Genomic DNA, 21,273 nt, shown 5'->3' on the forward strand with positions numbered 1-21,273 from the left:
AAGCAGCTTGAGTTCCAATGAGGAGAAATACAACAGAGCCAAACATTACACTGAAACGTTGGAATGACACATTAAAATATAAAATATGTGGGAACGTCACAGTAAATTCATCATGTTTCACTGTGTTTATGTTTCTTGCTCAAACCTTTATCACGGGGTTGAATCTGAATCAGATTTTCAGTCAGCCACGGTCGGTCGCCACGAATAAATAATTCCACCGCATACTGGACAACACAGTACACAAACCACATCCCACACCAGACACAACACTAACAGGTCCAAAGAGTTCAGCTGCAGGGAAGAAATGGCCTTTGATTGTTTACTGGGCACTATGTCGTTCTTTTTCAGCATACAGCATATCCGACTTTAAACAGAGTTTAAAGCCATGTTATCGTAAATCAAATGAATATATATATATATATATATATATATATATATATATTTATATTTATATTTATATTTATTTATTTATTTATTAACTGCAGAAATGAGGCCATACTTAACATCTCTTTGGTCATTGTTTTGGTTTTAGGACCAGAAATGCACAAACGCACTTTATGGTATATTACTAACCTTGTTTTCAGCAGCAGACAATTCTTTAGCTCAAAAGCTCCTTAAAGGAGAAAACAAAGAGCAACTGATTTTCTGACCATTGGTCAAAATACAAAAACAAAACAGACCACAGCGTTAACATAACTGCAAGTTTTTGTTATTGTGGTTCTTTTTCTTTTAAAGGTACACAAACAGCTTTTGCTCTCATTTATTTATTGATTATTTCAACACTGTGTAATTGCTAAGATCGGTTTGGTGGAAAACCTGCTGCAAGGGACACTGGTCTATGAGAGCAAATGGAAATAAAGCTTTAAAAGTTTGATTTACTGGTAACATAAACTGATGAAAAAGACAATAACTATCAACAAAGTAATCTCCTTTGACAGAAACAGCAGAGGAATTAAACACGGCAGACAAAGAAGGCAAGTTCTATGGGAACTGTTTTGCTTATTTTAGAAAACCACTTATGTCATACAGGCTGTCAGTGAATTCTTGTCATCTAATTTTCAATTAACATGTGTCACGTTTAATTTTGAAATGGATAAAGTTACAAATATATATATTATGGTTGAAATTATATAATTAGGTGCAAAGACATGATATTAGATCCATAGATCCTTTCATGCCTGCAGCTTTTATAGGTAGGACCCAGTTCTGCCATACTGCTGATAAGTAAACCATATTGTAAAATCACAGGTTTACAATAGATGGAATAAAAATATATATGCTTAAAACATGCCTTTTAACTTTGTTTATTAAATCAGACAAATCTTTAAACAAGAGCTTAAAAGTGGGAGATGCGACCAATGAATGTCTAATTTTGTGGGATTTTTGTTATTTATTTTGATATGCACCAACAATGTCTCTGGTCTCTGCAGTTGTGTTGAAGTGTCTCTCTGGGGGAGATTTTGTGTGGAAATCAGCCAGCTGTAACTCAGCTGCAGGAATGTCCAAATGAAGTGACAGCGGTGGAGTTTGTTTGATTTCTAAGCGTGGGCCCTGTCTGATGTGGCAAACATCAAAGTGAAGCTCTTGCTGTGAAAGGCCAAATGACTTAATGGATGTGTGTCTGTGAGTGCGCGTACAAAGGAAGTACCTGTTTTTGCCTCCTGAATGGATTAAATGAGTTATTATTTTTTTAAAAAAGAAAGAAATCTTAAAAACCTTTTGATTAATAATACAATGCAACACTGTGGCCTTCTTCTGCTGTAACCAGACTGCTTTAAAGTTCAACATTTTGTATGCTCAGAAATGCTCTTCTGTGTACATTGGTTATAAGTGGTTATTTGAGCTACTATTGGTTTCCTATCAGCTTAAAGAAGTCTGGAGATTTTCTTCTGACCTCTGCCATTAACAAGGCATCACGGGATGTCTTCCCTTTTTCCAATCCTTGTCTGTAAACCTAAGAGACAGTTGTTTCAGAAAATCCCAATAAATCATTGCATTCTGAAATACTCAGAACAGCCTGCCTGGCGCAGTATTTAAATGTACTTAAATTACCTGTCTTCCCCACTCTGCAAGCCTAATCGCACTGGGTTGCTGCCATATGATTGGCTAATTATATAGTTACATTGATGAGCAATTGAACAGGCCTACCTGACAAAGTGGATTGAAAGCTGAAAACCACACCGCTTTTTTTGAGTCTACATAAAATGTCCAATGATGAACAGTACAGATAAATCCAGGGCTGTTGGTGGATAGGCCTTCATCAGCGTGGTGCCATCTAAACCATACTGTATACACGTTTTTATCCAAAAAATTGTTTATTAAAATTGTGCTGTTATCTTCCAGTAACTCCACATGCCATGCTGACATTGTGAGTTTACTGCCCCACCCTGCATTTGTTGTGAATTTGTAACTATATTAGGTGGCTTAATTAATTATAGTAACTTTTTCTCAGTTTAGTATCCCAAAAAATTTTCACAATGCTTTGAAGGTCTGACACATTTCAAGTGCTATTTCTTAAAAATGACAAACCAAGTTCTGAAATCTGCTTTGCGATTAATCATATTCCCCATTAGTCGCACAGCTGACAGGGATTATTGATATTTTATTGGTGTTCTTCCTTTCTGAGTAGTTTACCACTAAGTTGACTGTGGTTTGTGCTGCAAGAACTGTTTCCTCATCTCAGTTCTTCTGGTTTACATCTGCCAAAAAATGTACGTAACTGAAGCATATATGCAAACAAAGCAGTAAAAATACTTCATTTCATGGGCAATTGCTTTGATTCTAAATACTAATGTGAAAAAAGCTTAATGCTCTTTTCCAGAAAGCTGCACAAACAGATTTAATGTCTAAATACTAAATGTTTGGCAGTAAACAGTTTAGAACAAAGGAAACGTAAGACACACTGAAACACAAAGTGGGAGGTATGATAACCAAACAACAACACATTTCAAGCATTTCTGTGGTCAACATTAGAGTTGTTTGTTAGAGAGACAGGTTTGAGTGTGGTTTGAGTGCAGTTTATCAACATACTCTTGCCAACAGATCAGTGTTATTTTTCTGATCAACATGGTGTTACATGAATGAAGAAAAGTCCTAACAGCATGCAAACTAGGTAAGACAGATATCATCCAATCAGGGCAAGCAAGGCAGGCAGTGCTTGCCTAGTGAAATCTAAAAAAAGAAATCATAAAACATGCCAAAGAAAGTGATCTCTCTCTTTTGATCTCACACAGCATTGTCATAAAGCTTATAGCTTACTGCCATATTGTGGCCCCAGTTGACTATTGCTTCAGGAAGCAGGATTAATTTTGCTTCACTGAAATCTGTACAGGGCCTACGTTTTAGGAGGATGTATATCCAGTTAACAATAACTCAAGTTTGAGTTGAAACTGAGAGGTTACTATTCTTTTTTGGTTTTCTGGTTGTTCACGCACATTGTGATAGACCTCTGCTCTTTGACATGTGACTGATAGAAGACCAGGGTGTTGGGCAAACAACTTGGAACAAGTGTATAGTTATTTTTTCCCTCTTGCATTAGCTTGTAACTTAGCACTTAACCCCCTAATCATAATATAGTCAGTTCCAGCTCCAGTGAAGCCCCATTGGTTTACATCATGGTGACTAAATCCACCTTTTCCATACAGTCTCTGGTTATAACAAACTAACATCAAATTTTGTGGATTGCAACAAGACATTGCTATCTACATGCTTTTGCTCACTTTTCCATCCTTTGTTTAAAACTTTAGTTCCAAGCTATCGCCCAACCAAACACAGTGGAAACTAATAACTACTCAGTTTTTGGGTGCCAGCTCTCATAACTGTACAAAGTGTGCCTCTTTGGACATCAGCTCCAGCACGCATTAAGACAGATCAAACCCATGCAGTGTGTTTGTTTATGAGCATAAAACTATTTGGAATCTGTTGCTGCTTAATTAGTCTGCCAGTAAAACAGAAAAAAGACACGTAGAAGACTAATTTGGACGCCTGCTATTGTACTCTGAAATCCCTGAAGCTTTATCCCCCCCTCCCACTGCAGCAGATTTATAAAATCCCTATAGCTGTTTATGGAGACAAGCAGGAGTGAGGCATGGTGTTTTTATTTGTGTTGGAGTCACTTACACACTGCGGTGTTTCATTTTATTGCATCTCTCGACCTTGTTTATCTGAACTGTAAACATGTAAAGTTCTACATGTTTACAAGGAGAGATTGTCATCTGGACATGACATCTGGACATTTCTAAAAGATAAAAACAGTAAGGCCTGAACAACTAATCATTAAAAAAGATGATTTTTAAAGATTTTCTGTGTAGTTAATGGAAATGTTAATGAAAACCGAATACAATGATTTGCAAATATCAAACCCATATTTTACATACAAGAGAACATAGAAAATAAATCAAATGTTAAATAAATAAAAGGAATTTAAAAATAAATGTATAATTTAAGAAAAATATAGCTCATTTTGATCACATTATCCTTCCCCAAAACACTTCCCTTTTTGTTTTGTGATTGTGGCAGTTTCTTTCTATTTCCTTTGTATTTTATTCACCTTCTACTTTGTTTTCTGTGCTTTTGAATTACTTCTGTATTTACTCTTGTTTTCTGAAGTTGCAGTGCATTTGCATTTCCAGGGCCACCATGAAAACCTTATACTTCATAGAAGATCTGTTTAAAATGAACATGAACAGAGTTGCAGCTTCACACAATAACCAAAAAATGAAACAAGACTGATGCTGTGAGAAGGTAAGTTTACACAATATAAATATTATATAACAAGTGTGTCTATATAGTAAGTCTAAGATGCCACAGAAATGCTAATATATTCTTATCCCAGTCATTTACTGCTATTCTGTTAGAGCTCACTGGTGCAGCACAATTATTTGTGAGTACATGTGAGACACTCAGAGCAGGATCTGGACTACCTGTGCAACCTGAATAGGCTGCAGGTACCATTTGACAACGATAACAAGGATGACAAGGATACTAGCCAAAAGCCAAACTAGGCAAAAAGAAAATCTCGATGTGATCATCGCCTGAAAAACTATTCAGTATAAAAGTACACTTCCAGTGCTGCCATTTTCATTTGCACCAAAGCAGGCAAAATCGAATCACAGTGGTTTATGTTTCCTAACTGAACAGATTTTACTGACCTTTTGTTATACTGTGATGATGTTTCCTTAATTTTTGAGCAGAAGAGCATATCACAGACACTCACTTGCAGCTGGCAGATTTATCTTTGTTGTCAGTAATGTTTGCCATGTTTCATGATAAAAATGAAATCAAAACTTGCAAACAAATGAGCTAAAGTGCAATAAATATAATTTGTTTAGTAATTTTACACCCCACCAATTAATATCGATGCAACTATGCAAGTAATCATTACTGCTGGATTTCTTGGATGTACTTGCCTCAAAATAAACTAAAAAAAAAAAAGTTCTTTGCAGTATTCAGAAAGGACACAGAATAGAAAGACATCTGGTCCAATTATCCCTGACATGTTAATGGCCTGTGTCTGACTCTCTGAATAAGGTCATCTGCTGACTTTTTGGACTCCTCGTCTTGACTGACTTTTCTTCCTCTTTGGTCTGAACAAGTGCGGGTGTGCGTGCTCCTTCAATAATGGACTCCTACTGAGAATGCTGGAACATTTCCAGACTCTTTTCTTCACAAAGGGCCATGGCCAGAGAACAGCAACTCATTAGAACAAGGCTTTATGTTCTTAGAGTCAATTTAAGGGCACCCAGAGTGTGTGTAAATCTCAGATACATGCGTACGGTGGTGTGAAAAAGTGTTTGCCCCCTCCCTGATTTCCTATTTTTTTGTATGTTTGTCACACTTAAAGTTTCAGATCATCAAACAAATTTAAATATCATACAAAGATAACATAAGAAAACACAAAATGCAGTTTCTAAATGAATGTGTTTATTTTTTAAATGTAAAAGTGATTGCCCCCTAAACCTAATAACTGGTTGGGTCACCCTTAGCAGCATCAACTGCAATCAAGTGTTTCCAGTAACTGGCAATGAGTCTTTTACAGTGCTGTTGAGGATATTTGGCCCATTCATCTTTGCAGAATTGTTGTAATTCGGATACATCGAAGGATTTTCAGACACAAACTGCTTTTTTAAGGTCATGCCACAACTTTTCAGTTTTTCTTAAGTCATTTAGAGGTGGAGTTGCTGGTGTGTTCTGTATCATTGCCCTGCTGCAGAACCCAAGTGTGCTTCAGCTTGAGGTCACCAACAGATGGACGGATATTCTCCTACAGGATGTTTTGGTAGACTGCAGAATTCATGGTTCCATTTACAACAACAAGTCCTCCACGTCCTGAGGCAGCAAAACAACCCCAGACATCACACTACCATCACCATATTATACTCTTGGTATGATGTTCCTTTTCTGAAATACTACTTTTACACCAGATGTAAAACCTACTAAAAAGTTCAACTTCTGTCTCGTCAATCCACAGAGTATTTTCCCAAAACCCTTGGGGATCATAACGATGTTCTTTGGTAAATGTAAATTGAGCCTTTGTGTTCCTTTTGCTCTTCAGTGGTTTTCTCCTTGAACTCTCCCATGGATGCCAATTTTGCTCAGTCTCCTTCTTATTGTTAAATCATGAAATCAGACCTTAACTGAGACTTGTGAAGCCTGATGTTCTTTAATGTTGTTCTCGAGTTTTTTGCAACCTCCTAGATGAGTCGTCAGTGTGCTCCTGGAGTAATTGGAGGTCACTCCTGGGGAGGTTCATCTCCTTCTATTTAAGTGGTTTCTTGATTTAACAGGTCTGAGTGTGTTTAGTGAAACTGAACTCTGGTTAATCACATTTAATTCATGATTTAACAAGAGGGGCAGTTACTTTTTCACACGGGAACAGGTAGGTTTGGATAACTATTCACCCTAAACAATGAAATCATCCTCCTAAAACTGCATTTTGCATTTATTCAGGTTATCTCTGTCCGTTATTAACATTTGTTTGATGATCTGAAACATGTAATTGTGGCAAATATGCAAAAACCTAGGAAACCAGGAAGAGGGCAAACACTTTTCCACACACACACTAGTTACTGCATACATTTTTGTAAGTGTATAGTACTCTATATCCCAATGTGTTTGTGGTATTATTTGGAAAGACTATGCATGTTTTATATTATGACTATGATAAAGACTATGATAAAGTTTATTACATATTTAAATGTACTATGTTTCTACTCATGTAGTTATTTGCGGTCATAACTATGTACAATGTGATGGAGGTTTTACTCTCCTGCATGCGATGTGTGTTTGGGAACAGTATGTCTTACACGTGTAAAACATAAACAGACTGAGGTCAGAAACACCTCATCTTCCACAGCCAGAATGCTTATTGTTTCCACAAGAAAGGGATTTAAGACCTTTAAAGTTTGTCTTTAAAGTTGCTAGGAGTGGCAGTTTGTGGTGTCAGATTTACCCTCAGAGAGTTTTTATACTGACCAACTTAGTCTGACACATATGGTCTAGATTAAAGGCAGTTTTTTTTAAAAATCTTGAATAATAAAGATTACGAGTGTGTCTTTTAAATATCCTCAGAAGAGCTAAAGTAATCTAAAGCTTGTGGTTGGGCTAAAAAGAGCCGGTCACTGTTTTTTTTTTTCTCTTTTTTTAACGGTCAGGTTTTTGGCATCCTGTGCCTCAGTTGTGTCCCACAGATCACAATTTATGTTAGTGCAGGAGAAAAATTTGGGCAAAAATATCTTCATATGGAGGACTTAAAAACATGCGGCTATAAACAGAATAGAAAGGGACCTTCAACACAGAAAAATGTGAGTTGGATAAAGCACACAAGAAATCCTTAATCACAGTTAAACTCATTCTAGTACTTTCAGCAACTATCACAGGAGCTTGAATGTTATTAAAATATTTGTAACATCAAATAGAGTCATGAGAAGGCACATTTGTATACGTTTGTGGTTCATGGATAGAAATTGCCATGTATTTTTTTGTGTTAGCACTACTTTGTAAATAAAGTATTTTAAAAGGATGTATATGTGTCATGGTTCTGGGTCGATGACCCTTGAGTTTTGTTCGTGTGCCCCTCATGTTTAGTGTAGGTTTAATTCTGTCTTCATGTTTATTTTCTTGTTCCTCAGTCACTCGTGTCTCATGTCGCACTTTGTGACTCCTGTCCCTGTGCTCCGTGTTCCCTCTGTTCCTGACGTTTCAGTGTCAAGTCCGTGCCTCTGTTCCTGCCGTGTGTTTCCTGTTTTATTTTGATAGTCCCTGTCCTGTGTGCAGTGGGTCTAGTTTTGCTTTCCCCTTGTCTCATTATTTCTGATTAGTTCCAGCTGTGTTTCCACCTGTTCCCCATCCTCTCGTTATCCTGCCTACGTATTTTAGTCCTTGTCGTCGTGTCTAGTTTAGTTTTTTGTATTTGAAGTGTGTTATTTACAGACAAAATAGAGCTGCCTCTTTTAGTTCTTTTAGTTATGAGTCCTGCGTTTGGGTCCTACATCCTGCCTAGCACACAGCAAGTCCATGACAATATGACTTGTCTGTAGCAAATATTTTACCCAGACAGGATGGGTTAATGGGCCAACGAATAAAACAGAGTTTGAAAAGAAGTCTTAACTGCTGCAACTTGAACTGTGGTCTCAGGTGTGGTGATAAAATAATTAAGTTCAACATAAAGCTGTGTTTGCACTTCAAACATGGAAAGTATTAATTTTGTGAACACTAAAGTGAATTATTACATAAAACACTGGGTGGGTTAAAAAAGTTTTCATGAATATGAAAAATCAATAAAAATTTAATTTACAATTTGAATTAATGCCTGTAAACATGAATTAACATACTGGAGGTTGTGAGTATTCCACAAACCCAGGCAGCTACTTACACACTAAAATAAGTAGGCAAGTAAAGTAGTCAGTTTATTTTCTACCATTTATCTGGGTTTAGGTTACAGAGAGCAGCAGTCTAAGCAGAGGTGCCCAGACCTCCCTCTCACTGGCCACCGCCACTAGTTCATTGGGAGGACTTGAGGTGGAATCCTAGCCAGATGCCCAAACCACCTCAACTGGCTCCTTTTGATGTAGATGATTGGCAGCTCTACTCCAAGTCCCTCTCAAATGACTGAGCTCCTCACCCTATCATTAAAGGGACTGCCCCGCTACTCTCTGAAGGAAGCTCATTTCCACTGTTTGTATCTGTGATCTTGCACAGCCATGGATAACACAGAAACAAAACATTACTTTTAACATGAAACTTAAATGAAATGATTTATGATTATAAAGGATAGTCGCTCTGTCGTGAAAAGCAACTTTATGAAAATACAAAATATTTTAACATTGTTGATTTATGATCATGATAAATTCTGTCCAGTTTTCCAATGTTCATTCCAAGGCAAACCTCTGCTTGCAGGTCATAGCTGTCAGTTGATATTTTTCCATCAATAATCTACTTTCTTTAAGGCCAAGCACAATTTAGCTGCATCAGGGAAAACTGATGCAAAACACAAAATTATGATAACATAACCATGACCAAACCCAATTAATATAAAGGCGAAAAACCAAAATAAACCACAGCTGTTTCAGGACATGAGGCCTATTGCCCATTTCCACTTGCCAAGAACATGCTTGTGTAGTACCAACAGTATCAGCGAAAAAACTCAAACTCTTGTTGCAAGATTTCATGGCTTAAAAGAAAAAACAACAAACATAACATCATGTTTTCCAGCAGTTAACTAGCAAAGGAAAACGGGACCACTGGAGGGAAACCTGTGAGCTCCATGTTTTTTACCAACTGGAAAATATGACTCAGTTTTCATGATCTATGCCAATTCTCCATCATATAGTACATGCTAAATGCTACAGCTGTAGGAACTGTTGTATATATTGCAATAGTGAACTAGTGCATGCAATAAAATTATAAACTGACCTTAATCAAATGACCCAGAAATATGCCATACAGCAGTTCTGCAATGTTTTTTCATGGTCGTGCGTATGATAGTAAGCAGTGATGGTCGGATACCTATCAAGCTCATAAACAGAGATTATGCATAACAAGCATAACACTCTTGTCTCAAACACCCTGACAGTTATCAACTTAGGTTCTGTTTGCAAGTCCATATATGGGCCAATCTCTAGCTATTAAATGTGTTTGTTAGGTGCATCTGAAGTCAGCCAAGAACTGACTCCAGATGTAGAGCAAGGTATTTGCTGCACTGTCTGGCCAAAATGCAACCAAAAACATCCCAGTCCTTCACACAGAGGAAAGAGGGTTTCTTCTGAGGATATATGCTGCCTATGTCTTACATGTCAGACAATTAAAAACAGTAAAAATCAAAAAGATTTCTGAAAAGATCAATATTTTTTCCCCACTTTTTTAACACTATTTAGCAAGAATGCAAGATGGCTTTATGTTCATTCTCATTCTTTTTATCTTTCGAAAACTTACAAATGCAATCAGTGCTTCTCAAAGTCAAGTAAGGATCATTAATGGGTCTATTTCTAAAATACTATGACCACAGAACTGTTTGCTTTAGGGTCCTTCAGTTCCTACCAAGGACTAAGTCTTTTAAGAATAACTGTGTTTCCTAACCATTCTTAAAATGTTAACTAAGCTTTCTTGTATGTGTGGGATTTAAGGTGGGACCTTTTCACCTGGACACTTTCTAACACTTTTTGTTTTACAGACGAGAACCTGAAAAGAAAGACAGGAAATAAGTCAAAATAAATTAAATGTTGCAATATGTATGAAAGAGAAAGTTTCTCCTTAGTATCCTGCTAATGATGTGGAAAGCGCTCTAATTTATCTGGCCGAGGGTCACATCACCCAAGTTGAGAACCACTTCTCCACAACCCTCTCTTCTTTGGACTTTTGGGAACAAAAGTCTTAAAAATCAATTCCCATCTTGGCACCATTTAGAGTGACATACATTCACATTAGCCAAGTTCAGCTCAAAAGGCAAGCATGTCTTTCAAGAATCTACCCTGCTCTTGAAGCATGTCAGTCAAAATAAGTGACTACACAGAGACAAAGGTTTCTCTAACATACTTCTCTGATCTGCTAAAAGTCTGGACATTTTGGCAGACCCATCTCTCTCATGCTGCGGGGACAGAGGTCTCTGCTATCTGCATGGAACCTTGTAGGAGTAAAAAACTGACGAGGCAGCTCTTCACCACATAATAAATGGAGCAGGATTCATCTGGCTCTTTTATCCTCTTTCATTTGGCTTTTACTCGACTCTGTTTCTGTTTACGACCCTTCCATCATTCACTTGTCCAAATGTAAGATTTAGAATTAGAAGCGCTGACACAGAAGACACTACATTATACTTATGACAATAATGCAGATGTTTTCAATGACAAGGCATAATGCATAATGAGTCCGGAAGAAAATCAAATATAAATGTGTCTGAATGCACAGGAGACAGTGGAGGCTTTTTGTTTCAGAGGGAAAAGGCCAAGAAGGCAACATAAGCGCTGGAAAAAAAAGAGAAGCCAAAGTCAAGTGAGAATTCAAGCAACAAGAGAATGTGGACTGCACAGAAAACTGGCAGCATTTTTGAATGTGTCTGTACGTGCACTTGGTGTATGTGTGCTGCAAAGGGGCCTCCCGTACACTTAGCTGGAGCCACTTAGCTTTTGGATGGCGGCATTTAATTTAGGAGAGGTCGTCTGAAAAGCCTGGTTTGATTGCTTTTCTAAAACAACTTCATCTAAAAGCTTTAAATAACTAAATACCTCAGTGACAACAGCAAAGCAGTTCCAAACTCTTAACTACATCTCTGTGCCTGGGAATACACACAGAGCCACATCCATTAAATGGCATCAGTTGTGTGGTTACGGCATGAGTGGGTGGCTCAGAGAGAGCAGTGCCTTGAAATGAAATTAGGATTAGTGTGAGCAGTCGATTCCGCCAGGATCCTGCTGACTTGGAGCCAGACAGCAAACTTTTTGATCTGTTGCTTCTTCTTCTTTATCTACTTTATCTCCCCTTATTCCTCTGCACTCACAACTTCTTTCAGTCTCTGTTTGTCTGTATCTTCCTCTCCTGTTATGGCTGAGCTGACATTTATAAGGAGGCCACAGCAGGGTTCACAGAAGGTAACAGTCATAAAGTTAGACACACCTCTAAAGGCTGTCTCATTCACGGACACATACAAATGAATTGGCCATGTGACCGCTGTGGCACAATGCCAGTGGGTTGTTTTTTTTTCCACCGGCAAATTAACCAGGAGGAGGTGGAACTACAGCTCAGAAGATACTGGAATTTATTACAGGACTGCCTGATATGAAGTCACAACAGCTCATGCTAATTTCCCCCATAATTCACACGTCCAAATTTCCACTGTTCTGTTTCGCTTATGTTGTGCCGATCATGAAAACATGTTATGCTTTTAAGACAATTCTAGCTTTGTAAGCTTGGAGGATGTTTTGGTGAGTAAGGGAATGACTAATCTCTCCTCGTCGCTACATGTTGTACCAATGATGGTCACTGGCTGTTCATCAGAAGAAACATGAAAGAGCCTTTTGCCAGAGAAACGTTTGGGATTCTAGTTTCAACTTCTTCGTTTTAAGTAAATTTGATAATCGGTGTGCTACAGAACAGCACTGAGCTTGTGCATGAGTTTATCTTCCAAGAAAAGCACAATAACCTACAGTTTCAAGAAAATGGGATCCAGCAACAGCTGTAAGATTACATTTTACCACAGAAGACCACATCAGTTGCCAGCTAAGAACAGGATACAATGTCATAAATAAAAAAAGCTGAAACTCCAGTTCAAAGGTGGTGCTGTTTATCATCACCCAGAATATATATATAGTGGAGTTCTGTGCAAACGCACAGCTGTGGATTAATGGCAATATGGGAACCATACAGGTCAAAGGAAATCACTGTCTTGCTTTATCTCTTTAGAAGAGCTGTCACATGTGGGAATTAGGTTTAAACCTGTCGCACATGTGTCGAGTTCTGCAGTAGGAGCAGAGACGCCGGAGAGGGCTAAAGGTCAACTTTATATTGCATTTGAAAAAAATGACTTCACAACTCTGATTAGAAGATGACAGAAAAAGTTGCATTAATGTTATAGAAACTGATACTATATTTGGCACAAAAACATTTGTACAAATTAAAAATCAAATTTTGTCAAATGAACTGAGGCAATAAAATCAGCATCATGACTTTGTTGGACATTGGCTGTACTTCAAATGACTGCTCATTCATATTGTGCATGCATGTTCTCAGTTCTTAACGAGATCAGACAGTTTAAGAGGGAGTAGTTTCAGACTGCATCCCGAAGTGTTACTTAAAGCTAACTAAATGGGTTTCTAGGATGTAAGTGTGTAAGTGTGTGTGTGTGTGTCCTACATTATAATTCAACCTTAAATCTACATGACAGAGAGTAAATGACGGACAATAAAATCACTTCCTTCATGTGTCCAAGACATTACAGCCACATTTTGTTACGCTCTACTTTTCTCTTCCTCTCTGTCAGATTTTCTACAAACTGAGGATAAATGTGTCTCATCTACAGCAGCCGTTACCAACCTGCAGAACTTTTTCAGTGACAAAGGGAAGATTGTGGAGTTGCTCATCTAATATGAAAAAACAAAACAAGCAAACAAAGCAATAAAAATAGTGACTCACTAAGTAATACTAATTTAGTGTGTTTGAAAACTAATCAAATTTAATGGGTAAATGATTATCTATAAGCAACAAATTAAATGCAAACAGCATATCTGTTGAAATGTCCACCTCTGCCACACCAAGTAAACACCAATGCAACCTTGCCATTGGTACTAACATTTTAAATACAAAAATTTCTATATTCATATTTATTTAAATGTGATTTAACCAGTTACAACTTGACCAAATGCTTTTGTGAGCTATCACCAAGCTTCTGGCATAATTCTGACTGAATACTTGATCTTTGTTGGCATGGACCCAACTTTTACAAGCTATTTTTTTTCCAAAACCATTGTTAATAGGTGTCCTGTCAGTTCATTGTCCTGTTGGAGCAGCCAATTGTGTTTCAGTCAAGCTTTAAGATGTGGATTTTACGGCAGGGGCTTCTTTCGTGGTCGGCTACGGTGATAAAAGACTCATTCTAGTTAGTTTGGTGTTCCAGCAGTTTACAGTTCATGGCAGGTTTAGCCTTGATGGTTCTTGCATCGTTTCTGAGCATCCTAAGAAATTTCCTTTGATCTGAGTGTAACCGATTGGGTCTTTTTATGACCCTGGCAAAGTGGTGATGATCCTTGACTTTCCTTCCTTTGTTTCTTTTAATAAATAGCCATTAAGCTTCTGGAATGGGCTTCCCAAATCCTAGATCTCCCAGCTGAAGATTTTGTAGACTATGCAAAAGACAGGTCTGCTAGCACACAGACTAATTTTAATTAACTAACAATTTTGTCAAGGTCAGAATATCCCCCAAAAATAATGCCAGAAGTGTACTGATGACTAGCAAAGCATCCGGTCGAGCAGTTCTCTAAGGCAAATTTAACAAAAAGTTAGTAAGCAATATATGCTTGACCCTGTATGTTTACTTTTAAACCTCTGCGGATTTCCAAAATAAATTCCTGTGCACCCAATCCGTGTTTTTTTTTTTTTTTATATTTAAAGATGTACGGTGTACAATCATTCTATGTCTTTTGGAAAAATAACTGTTCAAGAAATGATTAAAAGCCCAGTATTACTATGACTTTGATGCCAATGATAATGATAATGAACATATGCAAAGAAAATCTGACTTTACAGAAAGGTCTGAAGCAGATGTGTACTCCACTCCACAACAAAGAAAACAGAAGAACAGCTAAACATAGTAAAGGTTGGTCTTCTTAAGTCATCAAACTTATAAGATGGCCTATTTTTACCCAAATTAACAAATTACTCCGTGACTAAAGAAAGCAAGTTTTTTTTTTTACATGTAAAAACGTATCAAAACTGACTTTTGCAGGTTTTTATACAGAGCAGAGATCCTGTCTTTGCAAATGTGAAGGCAATCAAACAAACAAACAAACTGTTTTGCCATTTATGAGGATGTATTGCATTTGAAACATAATGGTTGGTGCAAAAGTGTAGTTGAATTCAGCTGGCAAAAGCATTTGGAAAAACTGATCCAGAACAGCTGAAAGATCATTTGATATCCAGTCAGTCACAAACCTTATTCATGCGAGCTGAACAAACAAAACTGCCTTCTCTGTGTTATTTAAACGGTTTTCACTTTAAATAAACACCTCGTTGCATGCACACAAGCAAAACATCAGAACAAAAGCACAGCAGGAGTTATAGGAGTGCAGATTTGCTCAACTTCCACAGGAAAAACTCTCAGTTTTTCCAATAGAACAGAGTTTCCAAATAAACACAATATCTTGAGTATCTGTACAATAGGTCACCACATGCAGAGGAGGGATATTGGAAAAATTGGGCAAAGAATAATGAATGTGGGGTTGCCAGGCTTGAGGAGAAGAGGAAGACTATATACACCAGAGAAGATGTTTGGATGTTGTTAGAGAGGACATTCAGAGGATTGCTGTGAAAGAACAGGATATAAAGGGTAGGGTGAGACGGAGGCAGAAAAATGTGACCTTTTTATGATGCTCTTCTTCTCACGTTATGTCATTCTTTTTATTATATCTTTTATAAGGAGATTATCAAAATATGTAGTGTTAGTGGCTTGAACTGAAGTTAATAGCTTTCAACTGATTTCATAAGAGATAAAGTTGAACCTTTGACTTAAAGATTTCTCTTAGATCACTGTTCAGTGTCTGTTTTGAGGCTCCTAAGAGCTTCTTTAACATCATAAATTGTTGTCAAAGTCATCCACTGACACACACACCTTACCTGCAAGGCAAAGTCCAAATATGGTGAGAAGAACCAGGATGTAGAGGAAAACAATGGCGTACTTGATAGATGAGAGGGAGTTCAGATGGCTGCAACACTGGTCCTGCTTCCTGCGACGCTTTGTAGAAACTGAAAAGAAGGATTTACTATAAATACCAGCAAATGGCATTCTGAACGAAATCATTAACCATGGGTTGTTCCTAGTAAGAACAACAATTTGGCTAAATGTCTCTTACGTTGTGAAAGAACAGAGGTAAAAGTCAGTGAACATAATGGAAATCAGATTTATTGCTGATAATAACTGTAAAAGAAAATCCAAGATTCCCAACATCCATATTTTCCCTCTTTGAACTTCTGAATGACGCCCAAAACTCAGCAATCACGCTAACTGAAAGTTCATTTTGAACCCAAGAGGTATTTGATCACGTTTGCATAATACTCCATAATAATATTGCCTGTGCAAAAACAGAAAAACAAAGCTGCTCTCTATTTCATTCAAGGTCCAACCAAGCAAGAAGTTGCCAATAAAATTGTGAAAATAGTGATATTTAGTAGTATTAAGTAACAATTAAAAAAAGTTGGTTACAAAACCATTTAATTGTATGATGACAAGTTTACATTTGGTTGGAAATTACCAGGGGTGTAATTTTCAGGGGGGTTAGGGGGGTTTTGACCCCCCCAAATATCAGACCCAACCAATATACCCCCCCCCAATAAAGTTATGAATTATCTTGTATAAATAGGCTGTTGATTTTCTTTACTCATTTCAGTTATTACCAGCAAAATAGAGATCTTGCCCCCCCCCAATGTTCAGCACAAAGTTACGCTGATGGAAATTACTTGTATATTCCTTATATCATATCTGGAAACATTGGGGTTATTACAACGGAAACAGTTAATAAATTTAAACTTATAGTACATCATAACACACATACATCACAAAGTTTCCTATAAGGGAATTCATCTGAGTGGACTACGTTACACAGCATGAACTGCACAAATGGTCTCACTAAGGAGCTCTTGCTGTAATGCATGTCAGCACTTAGCACTGCTCTCAAGGTCAAACAGATGTTTGAGAATTAGTCTTAATAAAACTGACACAGCACCGTTTATGAGTAATGAACTTTTTTTCCCCTTCTACATCTGTGTGTGTGTCAGACAGCTTGGCAGGAAGCAGCAATGAGGCAGTTGATGTTGCTGATGAGAACATTCCTTTTAGGTCAAGAGGATGGGAAGAGATTTTCTAAGGAGTCACATTCTTCATCAGATATTGGAATAGAAAAGAGAATTATGTGTTTTCTTCAGACATTAAACGTATAATTCAAAGATTATTGTGTTACACACAGATAAAGTCATTTTTGTCTCAAGGAAACAACAAGACGTAATTATGAGATTTGAAGCGCAGCTGATATGACTATAAACTCACTGGGCACTTCATTAAGTACACCATTTTAACTAGTGGTGCAACGGATCAAAAATCTCACGGTTCGGATTGGATCACGGTTTTAAGTCACGGATTGGATCAATTTCCGGATCAGCAAAAATAGAAAAAAAAGACAAAAATTCGACTCGCCGTTTACTTATTTAAGTATTTTTTGCCTATTAAAAAACATTCAACTGAAGACTCATTCCACACACTTATATAAAAACAAATTAAGGTGCAATATGGACATTATGGACCATGCTGGGCAGCCTCTGCATCCTCTGCACACGGCCATAAACAACCAGAGGAGTCTGTTCAGTGAGAGGTTGCTTCTCCCAAAGTCAAGGGCCAGCAGACTTAAAAACTCCTTTGTCCCACACGCCATTAAACTGTTTAACTCCTCGCTGGAGGGGAGAGGGAGGGGAAACGGGGACAAAGGAGGGGGGAACAAGTAAGCTGTAGTGCCTTTTCACTGTGCAATAGTTTTTGTTAATATCCAACGGTGTAATAAACTCACAATACTTGAAATGTGCCGTTCCCTTGTATTCTTATTCCTATTTATTCTATTTATCTCTTTTGTATACTCTGTATTTATATATGTGTATATATGGTATATTTCTGCTCACATTCTGAAACTTCTGTCGGTGCTGTGCTACTGGAAACTGAATTTCCCGGAGGAACCCACCCGAGGGTTAAATAAAGTTTCATCTAATCTAATGTAATCTATAGGGCAGTGCAGGGCTTTGTATCTACCACTCCGCTGTGATATAACGAGTGGTCATGGTCACGTGGCTTTCTGTTGCCCTGGAGGTCCACCCATTTGTAGTTAGGGCAACAGAAGATGCCTGGGACAGTTCAGCCATAACTTTTAAAAACAAGCAGATGTGATGTTAGAACGCCTTTATTTTTATTTTAGTACAATAGACAGCTGCTGGGGTTTGGGGTTTGTTTAACCTGAGTAGCGAAAAGACCGTGGGGGGGTTGAAAACGATGTGCCGGGAGTCCGCTGTTCTCGCCGGCTCTAGTGATCCTCGACCTCGCTGTCTGCTATGGAGCTGGTGGGTCACAGACGTCTCCGAAAACATCGGAGCACGTTTGGAAATATATGACATCTTGATAAATCGAGCAGATATTTGAAGTTTACACAGCTACATTCTCGCTTGAAAATAACTTAAAAGTTTATTTTGTGACCCAGAAAGAGTAATATTTAAAAGTTTTCAGCCCCGCTTGTCCGCCATTGCCACGTTTGAGTTTTGGACGAAATGCATTCTGGGATATTTAGCTGTACCAAGTCCACACAAGTCACCACCGATGCATGCTCGATAAAACAGGCGGAGCGAGAACACATCCAGGACTTTTTCGCGTTCTCGGCTTGATGAGTACTTAGAATTGGAACAGTACTTGGTCTCCGACTGATGACGTATCACGAGTACGCAAGTACGCACAAGTACGCATATTGAGACAGGGCCTATACTTCTCCTGCTCATACATGCTTGGAACGACCTTGTCACACTGAAATGGACGCACAACGAGATATCATAGTGTGGCTCAAGCACGTTCATCACAGTTTAAACCCCTTGTTTTGCACAACGGAATATGGCCTCCCGTCTGCAGCTAAACACCAGTAGCTTTTGTAATAGCTTTAGCCCGGTCGGATTGGGCAGCAAAGTGCTGCTTAAATGCCGCAAACTCCTCTGCTCCGCCACTTGGACCGCTAGCGCTGGCCATAACTATCGCTTGACAGACCCACCACGCCACCTTACACATACTTTTCTTTTCTTTTTCGAATCTTCGGATCACGTGCGTACCGAACCGTGGAGTGGGATCGGTTCGGATTTCGGATCAACCGTGATCCGTTGCACTACTAATTTTAACTGCTTGTTAATGTGAATATCTGTTCAGCCAATGCTTGGCAGTAACTCACTGTATTTATGCATGTACACAGGGTTAAAATGACCCCCTGTTAACTAACTTGAACCTGGGGCTACAGTTCGCTAAGAATCACCAATGTTGAACAACTGAAGATTGGAAAAAACTTTCCCTGGTTTGTGTATCTTAATTTGTGCTGCAACATTCAGATAGTGGGGTCAGAAAAGTATAAACACACTGATTCATCCTGCCTTATAGCAACATCTGACATTATAGGCTGATGGTGATTTAGTGATATTGTCTTGGCACACTTTGGGTCCCTTAGTACCAATTTAGCATTGTTTAAATGTCACAGCATACGTGACTTTTTGTTGCTAATGCTTATGAGCAGCACTACTTCTAATAGTAGTTTCCAGGAGGCTATCATACACAGTCCTTCACAGTCAACAATTCTCAGTCTATTAGAGAACCTTCGGGAGGTTTTGGAGCAGCTGATTCATATCATGATGTGCATCTGACAAATCTGCAGCTACTGTGTGATGTTAGCACGCATTTATGCAATAGATTGCATCTTTCTAGTACTGGGTTGGACAACCAGTGAAGTGGCTATGATTGTAAGTAGCTTTCTGAACAGAATACAGAAGCAAGATTTCTGATTTGAAATGTAAGGTTTTTGTTTTTTGTTGGAAAATAAGTTCTTGATTTCATAAAGAAGTCAGAATTAAAGCCACTGAGGGCCAGCACTGAACTGATTAAATTAAACTAGCTAGCTACTCTTAATTTCTGTTCACTGTCTGGATAATTAATTTTAATATTACACAAAGTTGTTTGGTAAATTAGAAAGGTTCTAAAATACAACTAGTATGGACAAATAAACAATACAATGCTTACATTGCCTTATTTAAAATATAAGCAATTTCCATTTATATATTTCGTTTTACAAATGCACTTAAGTTTCCAACTCTTATCAAGAGGGAAAAGCTATTTGTGGACAGCTGTTTTACATATCAAGAGGAAAGCGGAAAACTACAGCTAAATATTAAACATTCTTATTAAGATAAACCACATGGAAAAATGTGAAATGTTAACATTATCTTGATCTCTTTAATGGGATTAATTTGCTATGATTTCTCAGAATCTGATTACCTAAATACATTTGACGACATAACTGTATCAAATACATGGATCAGTCAGTCTCCAAAGGGTACAGAGGCATGCTTTCCACCGATCTTGCTTGATCCGAAATGTCTTGGGAAAAAGGCCGTAGGTATCCGAGGGAAAACATGAACGCTGTGATAAAAATCTCACACGAGTTTATAATGAGAGTCCATCTTCCTGTCAACAGTCATGATGTTGCAGCAGGGTTTCATTTGGACCGTGACAATCCATCTCTCTCTCACACACACACACACACACACACACACACACACACACACACACACACACACACACACACACACACACACACTTTATGATGAAGAACACACACACCTCCAGCATTAGACAAACACAGCTGGCTTAGATGTATGTACGTGTCACATAGTTGGAGTGTATAGAAACCAAAATGGTCCTCTAAGCCAGTCTGCCTCTTTAAGTGATGTTGGAATACTAAACTGAAAACAATGACACGTAACACTCTTTAATCTCAGCAAACATTTTCATAACAACATGTATCACGAGGGAAACATTATCAAACATTTCAGCGTGACTGTGAGACATGCGTTACTGGACCTTTAACAGTTTGGGATGTATACGAGATGAGAAAATCGTTTCCATGGCATACATGTGTGTATGTTTGTATATTATGCAAGTATGGAGCGAGAGAGGTGATTAACTTAGCATAAACACTGGAAATTGAATATGTAACGGTTTTTTCCCCACAAGAAATGAGTTATAACTCCTTTAACTGGGCTTGTATGACTTAAACAGTTTAGAGGTAGTAGGAGGCATATAATTAAACTTTGGACAGCCAGATTTTTTTCCCCTCAGTCTTTATACTAAGCTAGACTAGTTGCCCCCTTTCACAAGCTTCACAGGTGGTGGAGACCAAAAAAAGACAGCTAATCTTATTTACCACACTGTCTTTTAAAAACTCCTACATTTATGATTTTCTTCAGCATGATTACATTGCACTGGCTGTTTTATAAAAAAAGAATACTATC

The 21,273-nt window shown here is 38.0% G+C and overlaps 1 protein-coding gene across 1 annotated transcript in view; it reads right to left on the reverse strand.

Moving 5' to 3' along the window:
* Nucleotides 1-21,273, reverse strand: part of scara5 (scavenger receptor class A, member 5 (putative)) — a 104,706-nt gene that overhangs the window by 73,329 nt on the left and 10,104 nt on the right. The window contains exon 3 of the mRNA XM_085246781.1: nucleotides 15,820-15,948. Coding sequence (XP_085102907.1) covers nucleotides 15,820-15,948 — 129 coding nt within the window. The remainder of the gene's footprint in view (nucleotides 1-15,819; nucleotides 15,949-21,273) is intronic.

Source organism: Mchenga conophoros, linkage group LG15 (genome assembly GCF_057382185.1).
Source record: "Mchenga conophoros isolate Kocher_MC1m ecotype Shallow Benthic linkage group LG15, M_conophoros_male_GT1.1, whole genome shotgun sequence".
Lineage (NCBI taxonomy): Eukaryota > Metazoa > Chordata > Actinopteri > Cichliformes > Cichlidae > Mchenga > Mchenga conophoros.